Genomic DNA, 15,116 nt, shown 5'->3' with positions numbered 1-15,116 from the left:
GGGGGGCGTCCAGGCTACAGCAGGGCTGCTCCGCTTTGGAAGCCCCAGTGACGCCGCACGTGCCGAGGGCCGCCCCAGGCGCACTCACCCAAGAAGGTCTGGACGCTGCCCTTCAGCATGCGGCACCACTGGGTGACCAGGGCCAGCCCCTCGGGCGGGAAGGGGCTGGCGCTGTCCAGGTCCCTCAGCTGCTCCAGGACGCGCTCCTGCCCGTGGAAGGACTCGTCGGCCAGGGCCGCCAGCTCCAGGCCGGAGAGGGTCCAGGTGAGCAGGGCCCTGCGCATGGGCGTGTTGGCGTAGAGGCGCCGGGAGCGCTGGATGTAGATCTCGATGTTCTTCCTCTCCAGCGAGGCGTACAGCTCCTCGATCTTGCGGGCGGGCAGCAGCTCGCCGTGCTGCTTGCGCAGCGCCGCCACCTTGGCGTCCAGCAGCTGCAGCCGCTTGGCGCTCTCCTTGCCCTCGTCCTTCAGCAGCTCGTAGTTGTCCCGCAGTTTCACCTCGAAGACGTCGTCCAGGAAGACCCAGGAAAAGCGCTGCACCTTGAGCAGGAGGTCAGGGGGCAGGGCCGGGCTGGGGGGGCGGCCCCGGCGGTGCAGGCCTCTCAGCCACTTCTGCACGCCCACGGCCTCGTCCAGCGCGCGGGAGACGTCGTACTGGTAGGGCAGCTCCACGGCCGCGCTGGCGCAGGAGAAGGCCCACACGCGGTTGCGCAGGGTGCGCAGGGAGGGGAAGGGGCTGCGGTGCAGGATCATCTCCTCCAGCTCCGGCACCAGCTGCACCTCCACCTCCTTGAGGCTGAAGATGCTGTGGCCGTCCAGGCCGGCGGCCAGCTCGGGGCAGTAGGCGTGGAGGGCGCCGCCGTGCCGGCTCACCGAGGCCCGCTCCACCGCCAGGCTGATGTAGTTGGACTCCGAGACGAAGGCCGTGACCTTGGCTGAGCTCAGCTCCAGCGTCAGGTTAAAGACTCTCTTTGCGGGCGCCTGATCCTGCTGCTCCGGGGGCAGGGAGGGGGCGCCCCTTCGGCCCAGGGTGCCCAGCAGCAGGTCCCGGCACTGGAGCGTGGTCAGGACGTGCTCGTACAGGTACATGTGGTCGGGTGGGCTCCACAGCACGGTCAGGCCCTCGCCACACTGGACCTAGGGTACAGAAGGGGCAAGCACCTGGATCTCTGCTCTCCCAGCAGCCCTCAGCCCGCCCTGGCGGCCAAGTGCCTGGGGCTAGGCCTGAGCCAGCCAGGAGCCAAGCCAGGCCAGACCCAGCGGGGGCCGGGGCCGAGCGAGCTCCCCCACTGCATTGCCAGCCTGCCCTGAATCCCCCTTCCAGTGCCCCTGCGGAGGGCTGCAGCAGAGGCCTCTGGCCACAGGGCAGGGTGTGCCGTGGGGGGACGGCCTGGGCTGACCCTCCCCGAGTCAGGTGCTCTTGGATAGGCCCCAGGCACGTGTTCCGCCTGGCCCGCACGCCGGGCCCAGCCCTACCTCCAGGGAGTGGATGCTGCTGTGGTAGGTGAGGCAGAGCATGGAGAGGCTGACGAGAGGGCTGCGGATGGCGGGGGCTTTGCAGCAGGGCTGCATCTTCTCAGAAATGCTCTTCACCAAGGCCAGCGCCAGGCCCTGGACGCTGACCGTGCAGCTCTCGGCACTGCCCAGGGCAGTCAGTGTGTCCAGCCGCACCGCCGAGGCACCTGGCAGAGACGGGGCGTCACCTGCGGGGCAGCACACGGCCCAGCCCTGGCACCCGCCAGCACGAGCTCGCGCAGGGAGAACCAGCGGCTGCTGACACCCAGGAGAGCACACAGAGACCTTCCCCTGCAGCAAAGGGCTGGTGGCACCCAGGAGGCAAGGGAGCGGGGGCTGCTGAGAGCCAGGAGCCCCTGTGATGGATGGTGGGCAGCTGGGGGCAGGAGTGTGCAGGCAGGGGTGGGCAGTGTGGATGGTCAGGGGCAAGCAGCAGGAGCAGGCAGTGTGGGAGGGTGGGCAGTGTGGGTGGGCAGGCAGCATGGGCGGGCGGGGGCAGGCAGCGTGGGCAGAAAGGCAGCATGGGCAGGCAGAGATGGGCAGTGTGGCCGGGCGGGAAGCGTGGGCAGGCGGGCGGTGTGGGCGGGCAGCGTGGGTAGGCAGGCAGCGTGGGCAGGCAGGCAGCGTGGGCAGGCGGGCGGCGTGGGCGGGCAGCGTGGGCGGGAAGCGTGGGTGGGAAGCGTGGGCAGGCAGTGTGGACAGGCGGGCGGCGTGGGTGGGAAGCGTGGGCAGGCAGTGTGGACAGGCAGGTGGCGTGGGCGGGAAGCGTGGGTAGGCAGGCAGCGTGGGCAGGCAGGCAGCGTGGGCGGGAAGCGTGGGCAGGCAGCGTGGGCAGGCGGGCGGCGTGGGCGGGAAGCGTGGGCAGGCAGCGTGGGCAGGCAGGCAGCGTGGGTGGGCAGGCAGCGTGGGCGGGCAGGCAGCGTGGGCGGGCAGGCAGCGTGGGCGGGCAGCGTGGGTAGGCAGTGTGGACAGGCGGGCGGCGTGGGTGGGAAGCTTGGGCAGGCAGTGTGGACAGGCGGGCGGCGTGGGTGGGAAGCGTGGGCAGGCAGTGTGGACAGGCAGGTGGCATGGGCGGGAAGCGTGGGTAGGCAGGCAGCGTGGGCAGGCAGGCAGCGTGGGCGGGAAGCGTGGGCAGGCAGCGTGGGCAGGCGGGCGGCGTGGGCGGGAAGCGTGGGCAGGCAGCGTGGGCAGGCAGGCAGCGTGGGCGGGAAGCGTGGGCAGGCAGGCAGCGTGGGCGGGAAGCGTGGGCAGGCAGCGTGGGCAGGCGGGCGGCGTGGGCAGGCGGCGTGGGCAGGCAGCGTGGGCAGGCGGGCGGCGTGGGCGGGAAGTGTGGGCAGGCAGCGTGGGCAGGCGGGCGGCGTGGGCGGGAAGTGTGGGCAGGCAGCGTGGGCAGGCGGGCGGCGTGGGCGGGAAGCGTGGGTAGGCAGGCAGCGTGGGCGGGCAGCGTGGACAGGCGGGCGGCGTGGGCGGGAAGCGTGGTTGGGCAGGCAACGTGGGCAGGCAGCATGGACAGGCGGGCGGCGTGGGCGGGCAGCGTGGACAGGCGGGCGGCGTGGGCGGGCAGCGTGGGTGGGTAGGCAGGCAGCGTGGGCGGGCAGGAAACCGAGAGCCAGCAGCTGTTTCCGGGTCTCTAAGGAGGAAAGGCGGGTTGCCCTTCGGGAGAAAGCCAAATGCCTACAGAGGCCTCCTGCCTCCCTCCGGCTGGCACTGCGGGTCCTGTGGCACGGCTGCCCATGCCCTGGCACTGCCCCCTCCCCTGCAGCCCCCCCGTCACTCACCCACGAGGCTGGACAGCCTGAACAGGTTCACATCCTCCACTTTCAGGTCGACCTTCCAGAGCAGGCCCATGGACTCTGCCGGGGAGGCGGCCGGCTCAGCTGGGGGCTCCGCCTGGCTGGCCCCGGGGTGCAGCAGGGTCAGCACCCTGGAGAGGCACTGGGTGCAGGTATCCGACGATTCCACCTGCAGCCCCTGGATGGTGCAGTCCAGGAAGAGCGTGTCCGCCTGGGCGCTGGACGTGCCCAGGGGCTGGTTGTAGCTGCCCTGTGGGGGGCACAACCCAGTCACTGGCTGGCAGCTCCTCATGCCCTGCCCCAAACCCAGCCCCACGGCCCCGCGCAGGGTCTGGGGAAGGCAATGCCCCCCCGCTGCTTCACCATGGAGCCAGGCCCAGGCTTGCTGCCCTGCTCAGCCCCTCACCTGCAGGCTGAAGGAGTCCAGGATCAGGGCCTCTCCCCACACGTGCATGCTGGGCGGGTGCGGGGCCCTCTGGATGTGCGAGTCGGTGCCCACGCGCCAGCACAGATGGTCGATGATCAGCACTGCCCGCTGGTGCACGCTCTGGGGGCGCAGGTGCTGGTAGTCTGCAGGCACAGAGCAGGAGGGGAGCACGGCGGGGGACCCAGTTGCTACCACTCAGGGGCACAGGGCTGAGCATTCCCCTTGCCCCAGGGGACAAGCCTGCCCTAGAGCCGGGCAGCAGGGGACGGCCGCCGAGGCGTGCCCAGCCAGGCTGCAGGGCCCCCACCCGCGTCCCCAGAGAGCTGGGGTCCCGAGCCAAGGCAGAGCAGCCCAGGCCACTGGCCACAGGCTCCTACCTGCAGAGACGGCAGAGAAGCCCAGAGCGAAGGGCGGCGTGTCCCCCAGCTGCACCGAGAGGCTGACGTTGGACAGGGAGGCAGAGAGGATGATGGGAGCCAGGATCTGGGGGTAGCTCCTGCCAGAGGGCGAGGCGGGCCAGGCATGAGCCAGGAGCACAGCCTGGCCGCAGGGCCCGCGCACGCTGAGCGGGAGTCAGGGGTCGCCACACACAGACCTCCGGGGCCCGCCTGTAGGCTTCCAGCTCACCGCCGGCCATGGGGCGCAGCAAGGGGAGTCCCTCAGCCACACCCCCATTTCCTGCTTCCTCTGGAGCAGGCCTGCCCCGAGCCAGCCGCCAGGCAGGGCCCCGCCGCACCGCTCTCCCCACACGGGGCAGAACCGGCGGGCACCAGCCAGCCCACACGTACCTTGCCCTGTGGCTCTGGAGGGGGGCCGGCGCCCCGGGGCCCCAGCACTCCTGGGCCAGCCTGGTGAACCAGTGGGAGAACTCCTGGTGGCGGTAGTGCACGATGCAGGTGTTGAGCAGCACCGCGGCAGACAGGTCTATGGCCGTGACCTAGAGGCAGGACCCGGGAGGCGTGAGCAAGATCCTGGCCCGGCAGCAGGCCCAGCCAGCACCATTGAGCGGCATGGCTGGAGGCAGCACGGCTGGGGAGCGCATGGTGAGGGGCTGAGGGGGCCACATGGCTGGGGGTGCCATGGCTGGGGACTGGGGGTGGCATGGCCGGAGGCTGGGGGTGCCATGGCTGAGGGCTGGGGGCAGCAGGGCCGGGGGCTGGGGGCGGGATGGCCGGGGGCTGGGGGCAGCAGGGCAGGGGACTGGGGGAGGCAGGGCCGAGGGTTGGGGGCGGGATGGCCGGGGACGGCAGGGCAGGGGACTGGGGAAGGCAGGGCCGAGGGTTGGGGGCGGGATGGCCGGGGGCTGGGGGCTGGGGGCGCCGGGGGCTGGGGGCGCCGGGGCCGGGGCCTGGGGGCGGCAGGGCCGGGCGCTGGGGGCGCCAGGGCCGGGGGCTGGGGGGGCAGGGCCGGGGGCTGGGGGCGCCAGGGCCGGGGGCTGGGGGCGCAGGGCCGGGGGCTGGGGGCGCCAGGGCCGGGGGCTGGGGGCGCAGGGCCGGGGGCGCCAGGGCCGGGGGCTGGGGGCGCCAGGGCCGGGGGGGCCGGGCCGGGGGCTGGGGGCGCCAGGGCCAGGGGGTGCAGGGCCAGGGGCTGGGGGCGCAGGGCCGGGGGCGCCAGGGCCGGGGGGGCAGGGCCGGGGGCTGGGGGCGCCAGGGCCGGGGGCTGGGGGGGCAGGGCCAGGGGCTGGGGGGGGCCGGGCTGGGGGGGCAGGGCCGGGGGCTGGGGGGGGCAGGGCCAGGGGCGGCAGGGCCGGGGGCCGGGGGAGGCAGGGCCAGGGGCGCAGGGCCGGGGGGGGCAGGGCCGGGGGACGGGGGGGGCAGGGCCAGGAGCCGGGGGGCCAGGGCGGGGGGCCGGGCGCCAGGACACAGCCGCTGGGCCGCGCTCACCTGCACGCTGGCTTTCAGGGAGCTGAGGCACACGATGCGCTGGCGGGTCTGGGACAGCAGCAGGCCGTCTGGGGGGAAGGGGCGGCAGGTCATCACCAAGTCAGATCGCTCCCCTCCCCCTCCCCGGCCCCCCGCAGCGCAGCCCCCCGGTGCCGCCCTGGGCCCCCGCCCCCCACTCGCCTTCCAGCAGCAGCTCGGAGCTCATCTGGCCCAGGTCGGAGGTGGCCGTGAAGCTCCGCAGGGGGAGTTGCTCCTCATCTCGCTGGTACAGGAACCGCAGCAGCTTCAGGCTCCATGTGAGGTGCCTGGACCCACAAGAACCGGAGCTGGACCAAGCCCCAGGAGCCGTGGCTCCAGCCCCTGCCCCCGCCCGCTCGGCCTAGCAGAGCATTCCCCCACAGCCAAGGGACGCCCAGGCCAAGCTCATCCTGCCCCCGCATCTCTGCCTCCCCCGGGGCTGCCCAGCCTGCTGGCTGCAGGCCCTCGGGGCGGGAACGCCCAGCCAAGGGGTGGCAGGAGAGCGTGGGGGGGAGGGGTAGCAAGGCAGCTGGGCTGGGCATTAGGGCCCGCAGCGGGGCCGGGCCAGGCCTCCCTCCCGCCCCCCGTTACCTCTGCTGGCTGTTCACGGACAGCACCACGCTGGTGTTCTCCAGCTCCACCTTCAGCTTGCTGGGGACAAGCTGCCGAGCCGGCAGGGCCTTCCCGAGGCCTGGGAGCAAGGGACAGACCTGCTCAGAATCTCACCCCACCCACGGCCTGGCCGGGACCCAGGCCCGCACAGCCCGCCGCGCTCTCAGGGCCCAGGGTCCCGGGGCACCCCCAGGCCTGGTGGCTGGCTGACCTGAGTCTCCTGCGCTTCTCCGCCTCACGCCGCTGGCTGCCTGGCGCAGCAGCTCGCTGCAGAACAGCCCCTCGTGCAGCTCGCCGTGCAGGGTCCACACGCCCAGGCTGACGCCCACCAGCCGCCCTTGGCTCACGCTGGCTTCCATGGAGCAGGTGAGCGCCAGCGCCAGCTCTGCCAGGCATGTGTCATCCTGCGGGGCACAGGGGCCGAGGAAAGGCCGCGCGGTCACAGGGAGGCAGCCCGCAGATGACGGGGCGACTTCTCGTCACTCCCTGTACGTGCCAACTGGCCACCCATGCAGAGAGCAGGACCCTACGGCCCGAGGCCACCAGTGTCGCTCGCTGGGCTCCAGGGCGGGGAAGTCAAACCCTACGTTTAACCGGGTAACCGAGAAAACGGGGGGCGGGCAGGCTGGAGTGGCCCTGTCTGCGTCATGCCCGGGCCACGCTCTGCTGACAGGGGCTGCTCTGGCTGGCCTGGAGTGCGCCCAGCCCGTGGCGGGCCCCCCGGGGCTGGCCTGGAGTGCGCCCAGCCCGTGGCGGGCCCCCCGGGGCTGGCCTGGAGCGCGCCCAGCCCGTGGCGGGCCCCCCGGGGCTGGCCTGGAGCGCGCCCAGCCCGTGGCGGGCCCCCCGGGGCTGGCCTGGAGCGCGCCCAGCCCGTGGCGGGCCCCCCGGGGCTGGCCTGGAGTGCGCCCAGCCCGTGGCGGGCCCCCCGGGGCTGGCCTGGAGTGCGCCCAGCCCGTGGCGGGCCCCCCGGGGCTGGCCTGGAGTGCGCCCAGCCCGTGGCGGGCTCCCCGGGGCTGGCCTGGAGTGCGCCCAGCCCGTGGCGGGCCCCCCGGGGCTGGCCTGGAGTGCGCCCAGCCCGTGGCGGGCCCCCCGGGGCTGGCCTGGAATGCGCTCTACCCGTGGCGGGCTCCCCGGGGCTGGCCTGGAGTGCGCCCAGCCCGTGGCGGGCCCCCCGGGGCTGGCCTGGAGTGCGCCTAGCCCGTGGCGGGCCCCCCGGGGCTGGCCTGGAGTGCGCCCAGCCCGTGGCGGGCCCCCCGGGGCTGGCCTGGAGTGCGCCCAGCCCGTGGCGGGCCCCCCGGGGCTGGCCTGGAGTGCGCCTAGCCCGTGGCGGGCCCCCCGGGGCTGGCCTGGAGTGCGCCCAGCCCGTGGCGGGCTCCCCGGGGCTGGCCTGGAGTGCGCCCAGCCCGTGGCGGGCCCCCCGGGGCTGGCCTGGAGTGCGCCCAGCCCGTGGCGGGCTCCCCGGGGCTGGCCTGGAATGTGCTCTGCCTGCAGCGGGCCCCCCGGGGCTGGAGTGCCAGACCCGTGATTCCCTCTGTGCCGCCCGGCAGCACGCCATGCCAGGCTCAGGCACTGGGCAGCATGAGCTCCCTAAGAGCGGGCGCCCTGCCTGGATACTCACCAGCTGGCTGCTCTTCAGCACCTTGCTGTTCACCTGGGCCAGGCTCACCTCGCAGTCCAGGCTATGGGGAGAGCAGAAGGAAGCTCAGAGCAGACCTGCCAGACACAGAGGGGCCTGCAGCCCCCCAGCCGGGTCCTTCCAACCTGGGATCTGTGCTCCAGCCCCTGCTCCCATGCAGAGCGTCTCCCTACAACTGGGCCATACAGGAGGAGGCTGCCCAGGGCTGGATGGTCCCAGTCCCTGGCAGAAGAGGTGAGGGTGCCAGGCTCCTGGCGCGCCCTCCAGCGACCTGCTGACTAAGGAGGGGCGGAAGCTCAGGATCTGTGCAGCCCGTGGGGGGTGGGGGATCGGGCCAGCGCCTGTGGAAAGCAGGCGCCCAGCCCAGCCCTACAGGGCCAGCACAAAGCAGGTACCCAGCCTTGGTCCCGCGCGGGAGAGCCAGCGGGAGTTACCGCTTCCCGTCGCTGGCCACCAGCAGGCGCGTCCTGGTGACCTGGGTGTGCCACAGGGACTCGGAGGCAGCCACGTGCAGAACCATGATGTTGACGGACTCGACGTGGACTGAGAAGATCTGCAAGCAAGAGGGCCACAGTGAGAAGCATCTGCCCCCCGCCCGCCCTCCTCCTTCCATCCAGCCCACAGACTCACCTGACTCAGGACTCTCAGCAGGGAGGGCTTCATGGACAAGTGCCCCCCACTCTCCACTCTGCTGCCCTCCGCGGTGGCCCCAGGGGGGGTGGGCCCTGCCCCCGGTGTCTTCTGGAGATCCACACGGACCCGCACCTCGCCAAAGCACAGCGCAAGGTAACGTCTGCACAGAAGAACAGCATTACTGCCGCTCTGCAAGGGCCCTGCCCGACACCAGCTCGGGGCCCATGTGGCCGGCCCCTGCACGGCCAGGGGAGGCTGGGCAGGACACGCCGGTGCCCAGGGACAGCGGGTCTCTCCTTACGGCAGGGGGACCGGCCCTGCCACAGCAGGCTAAACTCCACAGGCCAGGAGATCCTGGCCAGGGGAGCCCCTCCAGGCACAGGAAGGAGCCAGGGCGGGTACTTACGGCAGCTCATGGCTCAAGAGCTTACTGGAGAGCCAGACGCTGTCAATCTCCTGCAAGGGGACAAAAGGAGGTCAGCGGAGCTAGAGTCCACCCCTACTAGCGGTGGGGCTAAGCATGAGGGGCGAGGGCCAGAGGCGGGGCTAGGCGCGGGGGGCGAGGGCTAGAGGCGGGGCTAAGCATGAGGGGCGAGGGCCAGAGGCGGGGCTAGGCGCGAGGGGCGAGGGCTAGAGGCGGGGCTAGGCGCAAGGGGCGAGGGCTAGAGGCGGGGCTAGGCGCGAGGGGCGAGGGCCAGAGGCAGGGCTAGGGGCGAGGGGCAAGGGCCAGAGGCGGGGCTAGGAGCGAGGGGCGAGGGCCAGAGGCGGGGCTAGGCGCGAGGGGCGAGGGCCAGAGGCGGGGCTAGGCGCGAGGGGCGAGGGCCAGAGGCGGGGCTAGGCGCGAGGGGCGAGGGCCAGAGGCGGGGCTAGGCGCGAGGGGCGAGGGCCAGAGGCGGGGCTAGGCGCGAGGGGCGAGGGCCAGAGGCGGGGCTAGGCGCGAGGGGCGAGGGCCAGAGGCGGGGCTAGGCGCGAGGGGCGAGGGCCAGAGGCGGGGCTAGGCGCGAGGGGCGAGGGCCAGAGGCGGGGCTAGGCGCGAGGGGCGAGGGCTAGAGGCGGGGCTAGGCGCGAGGGGCGAGGGCTAGAGGCGGGGCTAGGCGTGAGGGGCGAGGGCTAGAGGCGGGGCTAGGCGCGAGGGGCGAGGGCCAGAGGCGGGGCTAGGCGCGAGGGGCGAGGGCCAGAGGCGGGGCTAGGCGCGAGGGGCGAGGGCCAGAGGCGGGACTAGGCGCGAGGGGCGAGGGCCAGAGGCGGGGCTAGGTGCGAGGGGCGAGGGCCAGTGGCGGGGCTAGGCACGAGGGGCGAGGGCCAGAGGCGGGGCTAGGCGCGAGGGGCGAGGGCTAGAGGCGGGGCGAGGGGCGAGGGCCAGAGGCGGGGCTAGGCGCGAGGGGCGAGGGCCAGTGGCGGGGCTAAGCATGAGGGGCGAGGGCCAGAGGCGGGGCTAGGCGCGAGGGGCGAGGGCCAGTGGCGGGGCTAGGCGCGAGGGGCGGGGGCCAGAGGCGGGGCTAGGCGCGAGGGGCGAGGGCCAGAGGCGGGGCTAGGCGCGAGGGGCGAGGGCTAGAGGCGGGGCTAGGCGCGAGGGGCGAGGGCCAGAGGCGGGGCTAGGCGCGAGGGGCGAGGGCTAGAGGCGGGGCTAGGCGCGAGGGGCGAGGGCTAGAGGCGGGGCTAGGCGCGAGGGGCGAGGGCCAGAGGCGGGGCTAGGCGCGAGGGGCGAGGGCCAGAGGCGGGGCTAGGCGCGAGGGCCAGAGGCGGGGCTAGGCGCGAGGGGCGAGGGCTAGAGGCGGGGCTAGGCGCGAGGGGCGAGGGCCAGAGGCGGGGCTAGGCGCGAGGGGCGAGGGCTAGAGGCGGGGCTAGGCGCGAGGGGCGAGGGCCAGAGGTGGGGCTAGGCGCGAGGGGCGAGGGCCAGTGGCGGGGCTAGGCGCGAGGGGCGAGGGCCAGAGGCGGGGCTAGGCGCGAGGGGCGAGGGCTAGAGGCGGGGCTAGGTGCGAGGGGCGAGGGCTAGAGGCGGGGCTAGGCGCGAGGGGCGAGGGCTAGAGGCGGGGCTAGGCGCGAGGGGCGAGGGCCAGAGGTGGGGCTAGGCGCGAGGGGCGAGGGCCAGTGGCGGGGCTAGGCGCGGGGGGCGAGGGCCAGAGGTGGGGCTAGGCGCGAGGGGCGAGGGCCAGTGGCGGGGCTAGGTGCGAGGGGCGAGGGCCAGAGGCAGGGCTAGGTGTGAGGGGCGAGGGCCAGTGGCGGGGCTAGGCGCGAGGGGCGAGGGCCAGAGGCAGGGCTAGGCACGAGGGGCGAGGGCTAGAGGCGGGGCTAGGTGTGAGGGGCGAGGGCCAGTGGCGGGGCTAGGCGCGGGGGGCGAGGGCCAGAGGTGAGGCTAGGCGCGAGGGGCGAGGGCCAGTGGCGGGGCTAGGCGCGAGGGGCGAGGGCCAGTGGCGGGGCTAGTTGCGAGGGGCGAGGGCCAGAGGCGGGGCTAGGCGCGAGGGGCGAGGGCCAGAGGCGGGGCTAGGCGCGAGGGGCGAGGGCCAGTGGCGGGGCTAGTTGCGAGGGGCGAGGGCCAGAGGTGGGGCTAGGCGCGAGGGGCGAGGGCTAGAGGCGGGGCTAGTTGCGAGGGGCGAGGGCCAGAGGCGGGGCTAGGCGTGAGGGGCGAGGGCTAGAGGCGGGGCTAGGCGGGAGGGGCGAGGGCCAGAGGCGGGGGTAGGCGCGAGGGGCGAGGGCCAGAGGCGGGGCTAGGCGCGAGGGCCCGTGGCGGGGCTAGGCGCGAGGGGCGAGGGCCAGAGGTGGGGCTAGGCGCGAGGGCCAGTGGCGGGGCTAGGCGCGAGGGGCGAGGGCCAGAGGCAGGGCTAGGCGCGAGGGGCGAGGGCCAGAGGTGGGGCTAGGCGCGAGGGGCGAGGGCCAGTGGCGGGGCTAGGCGCGAGGGGCGAGGGCCAGAGGCAGGGCTAGGCGCGAGGGGCGAGGGCTAGAGGCAGGGCTAGGCGCGAGGGGCGAGGGCCAGAGGTGGGGCTAGGCGCGAGGGGCGAGGGCCAGTGGCGGGGCTAGGCGCGAGGGGCGAGGGCCAGAGGCAGGGCTAGGCGCGAGGGGCGAGGGCTAGAGGCGGGGCTAGGTGTGAGGGGCGAGGGCCAGAGGTGGGGCTAGGCGCGAGGGGCGAGGGCCAGTGGCGGGGCTAGGCGCGAGGGGCGAGGGCCAGAGGCAGGGCTAGGCGCGAGGGGCGAGGGCTAGAGGCGGGGCTAGGTGCGAGGGGCGAGGGCCAGAGGTGGGGCTAGGCGCGAGGGGCGAGGGCCAGAGGCGGGGCTAGGCGCGAGGGGCGAGGGCCAGAGGTGGGGCTAGGCGCGAGGGGCGAGGGCTAGAGGCGGGGCTAGGCGCGAGGGGCGAGGGCCAGAGGCAGGGCTAGGCGCGAGGGGCGAGGGCTAGAGGCGGGGCTAGGCGCGAGGGGCGAGGGCCAGAGGCGGGGCTAGGCGCGAGGGGCGAGGGCCAGAGGCAGGGCTAGGTGCGAGGGGCGAGGGCCAGTGGCGGGGCTAGGTGCGAGGGGCGAGGGCCAGAGGTGGGGCTAGGCGCGAGGGGCGAGGGCCAGAGGCGGGGCTAGGCGCGAGGGGCGAGGGCCAGAGGTGGGGCTAGGCGCGAGGGGCGAGGGCTAGAGGCGGGGCTAGGCGCGAGGGGCGAGGGCCAGAGGCGGGGCTAGGTGCGAGGGGCGAGGGCCAGTGGCGGGGCTAGGTGCGAGGGGCGAGGGCCAGTGGCGGGGCTAGGTGCGAGGGGCGAGGGCCAGTGGCGGGGCTAGGTGCGAGGGGCGAGGGCCAGTGGCGGGGCTAGGCGCGAGGGGCGAGGGCCAGAGGCGGGGCTAGGTGCGAGGGGCGAGGGCCAGTGGCGGGGCTAGGTGCGAGGGGCGAGGGCCAGAGGCAGGGCTAGGCGCGAGGGGCGAGGGCTAGAGGCGGGGCTAGGCGCGAGGGGCGAGGGCCAGAGGCAGGGCTAGGCGCGAGGGGCGAGGGCTAGAGGCGGGGCTAGGTGCGAGGGGCGAGGGCCAGAGGCGGGGCTAGGTGCGAGGGGCGAGGGCCAGAGGCAGGGCTAGGCGCGAGGGGCGAGGGCTAGAGGCAGGGCTAGGCGCGAGGGGCGAGGGCTAGAGGCGGGGCTAGGCGCGAGGGGCGAGGGCTAGAGGCGGGGCTAGGCGCGAGGGGCGAGGGCCAGAGGCAGGGCTAGGTGCGAGGGGCGAGGGCCAGTGGCGGGGCTAGGCGCGAGGGGCGAGGGCTAGAGGCGGGGCTAGGCGCGAGGGGCGAGGGCCAGAGGCGGGGCTAGGCGCGAGGGGCGAGGGCCAGAGGCGGGGCTAGGCGCGAGGGGCGAGGGCTAGAGGCGGGGCTAGGCGCGAGGGGCGAGGGCCAGAGGTGGGGCTAGGCGCGAGGGGCGAGGGCCAGTGGCGGGGCTAGGCGCGAGGGGCGAGGGCCAGAGGCAGGGCTAGGCGCGAGGGGCGAGGGCTAGAGGCGGGGCTAGGTGCGAGGGGCGAGGGCCAGAGGCGGGGCGAGGGGCTCGGTTCAGCAGAGGGGTAGGCGCGAGGGACTAGCCAGGTGGGGCCATGCTCCGGGGCTGCACGAGCCGTTGCAGGGGAGTCCGAGAGCTCGGCGGGTCTGCGGGGAGGGCAGGGCCCTCCTGGCAGCTGGAGGAGCCGAGCCCCGACCCTCCGAGCGCCACCAGAGCCCACCACGGTCTGCTGCTCCTGCTGGAACTTCAGGCTGATGTTCTGGAGCCAGAAGAAGCCGACGGAACCGATCTTCAGCTCCGCCCGGAGCCTCTGGCGGCACCAGGTCGTGGCCAGTCGGCACACGAGCCACCTGCAGGCGAGGCAAAGCCGCTCAGCCCCGCCGGCTGGGAGCCCCGAAGCCCCGCAGGGACTGTCCAGCCCAGCAGCACCGGCCCCGGGCCAGCCCTGAGGGGCCCGGCACAGGGCATGGAGCAAACCCCACGGGAGCGGCACCGTCCGACCTGGGGCGGTGCCTGTTGGGGGGGGGTTTGTCCCTCTCCCGGGGGCCCGCTCGGAGCCACCCCCACACAGTCCTGGCCCGTGCAGCTCTGGGGAAACGCCAGGGCCCTGCGACTGGGGGGCCTGCTTCTTGGGGCCCCAGCCATCGGAAATGACAGTGTCCCAGCGGGGTTACAGGCTGGGGGGCGCCAGGCAACTCCTCCCCAGCTGTTCCCAGTCCTCTGCCCCCCAACCACCCCCACGCCCGCTGCTCACCAGCCTGCCCCACCCCCGAGCCAGCCCCCTGCCCTCCCCACAGAACTGGCCCTCCAGCGCCAGCCCCCCGCCTTCCCCCCGCAACAGGCCCCCCCCCCACCAGCCCCCTGCCCTCCCCCCGCAACACCCCCCCACCTTTCCCCCACAACCGGCCCCCCCCCCTCACCAGCCCCCCGCCCTACCCCCACACCACCCCCCCCCGCGCCAGCCCCCTGCCCTCCCCCGCAACAACCCCCCCGCCTTCCCCCCCCCCCCACAACCGGCCCCCCCCGCACCAGCCCCCCGCCCCCACCCCCCCCCCCACCCCCTCCCCGCGCCAGCCCCCCGCCCTCCCCCCACAACCGGCCCCCCCCAGCACCAGCCCCCTGCCCTCCCCCCACAACCGGCCCCCCCCGCACCACCCCCTGCCCTCCCCCCACAACAACCCCCCCCGCGCCAGCCCCCCGCCCTCCCCCGACAACCGGCCCCCCCGCACCAGCCCCCTGCCCTCCCCCCACAACAACCCCCCCCGCCCTCCCCCCACAACCGGCCCCCCCCGCACCAGCCCCCTGCCCTCCCCCCACAACCGGCCCCCCCGCACCAGCCCCCTGCCCTCCCCCCACAACAACCCCCCCCGCGCCAGCCCCCGCCCTCCCCCGACAACCGGCCCCCCCGCACCAGCCCCCTGCCCTCCCCCCCGCAACAACCCCCCCCGCGGCCCCCCCCGCACCCCCCCGCCCTCCCCCGACAACCGGCCCCCGCCCGCCCCCCCCCCACCACCCCCCCCCCCCCCCCCCGCAACAACCCCCCCCGCGCCACCCCCCCCCCCGCCCTCCCCCCACAACCGGCCCCCCCCCTCACCGGCCCAGCGCCAGCGCCCCCAGCACCAGGCCGAGCAGCGCGGCGAGCAGCGGCAGCATCGCGGCCTGTCCCGGCCCGGAGCCCGCGGGGCCGAGCGGCCGCAACCCCGAGGGAAGGCGGAGCGGCCTGCGCGGCGTGACGGGCCCGCGGGGGGGGGGGGCGCTCCGGAGAGCACGGGGGGGGGGGGGGGTTCGGGCGGGGGGGCGGGGGGGGGGGGAGACAGCTCCGGAGAGCACGGGGGGGGGGCTCGGCGCGGGGGGGGGGCGGCTCCGGAGAGCACGGGGGGGGTTCGGCGCGGGGGGGGGGGGGGCAGCTCCGGAGAGCACGGGGGGGGGGGGGGGGCTTCGGCGCGGGGGGGGGCGGCTCCGGAGAGCACGGGGGGGGGGGGGGGGGGCGGGGGGGCTCGGGGGGGGGGGGCAGCTCCCGGAGAGCACGGGGGGGGCCAGCTCCAGCGGGCTCCGGGGGGGGGGCAGCTCCGGAGAGCACGGGGGGGTTCGGCTCGGGGGGGGGCAGCTCCAGCGGGCTCCGGGGGGGCCAGCTCCGGAGAGCACGGGGGGGTT

The 15,116-nt window shown here is 75.5% G+C and overlaps 1 protein-coding gene across 1 annotated transcript in view; it reads right to left on the bottom strand.

The window, feature by feature from the left end:
• Positions 1-14,701, bottom strand: part of BLTP2 (bridge-like lipid transfer protein family member 2) — a 30,019-nt gene extending 15,318 nt beyond the window's left edge. The window contains exons 1-16 of the mRNA XM_089772089.1: positions 14,557-14,701; positions 13,183-13,312; positions 8,923-8,972; positions 8,514-8,676; positions 8,318-8,436; positions 7,866-7,926; positions 6,459-6,651; positions 6,227-6,326; positions 5,798-5,922; positions 5,618-5,685; positions 4,523-4,671; positions 4,112-4,230; positions 3,714-3,877; positions 3,293-3,557; positions 1,476-1,681; positions 89-1,136 (exon numbers count right to left, since the gene is read on the bottom strand). Of these exons, the coding sequence (XP_089628215.1) occupies positions 89-1,136; positions 1,476-1,681; positions 3,293-3,557; positions 3,714-3,877; positions 4,112-4,230; positions 4,523-4,671; positions 5,618-5,685; positions 5,798-5,922; positions 6,227-6,326; positions 6,459-6,651; positions 7,866-7,926; positions 8,318-8,436; positions 8,514-8,676; positions 8,923-8,972; positions 13,183-13,312; positions 14,557-14,615 (3,019 nt within the window). The 5' untranslated portion in view covers positions 14,616-14,701. The remainder of the gene's footprint in view (positions 1-88; positions 1,137-1,475; positions 1,682-3,292; positions 3,558-3,713; positions 3,878-4,111; positions 4,231-4,522; positions 4,672-5,617; positions 5,686-5,797; positions 5,923-6,226; positions 6,327-6,458; positions 6,652-7,865; positions 7,927-8,317; positions 8,437-8,513; positions 8,677-8,922; positions 8,973-13,182; positions 13,313-14,556) is intronic.
• Positions 14,702-15,116: the final 415 nt, after the last annotated feature.

The sequence above is a fragment of the Pelodiscus sinensis genome, chromosome 21, assembly GCF_052426305.1.
Source record: "Pelodiscus sinensis isolate ZL-2025 chromosome 21, ASM5242630v1, whole genome shotgun sequence".
NCBI classification, from domain to species: Eukaryota; Metazoa; Chordata; order Testudines; family Trionychidae; genus Pelodiscus; species Pelodiscus sinensis.
Note: the sequence above shows the minus strand (reverse complement) of the source record. Positions and strands in the feature narration are given on the sequence as shown.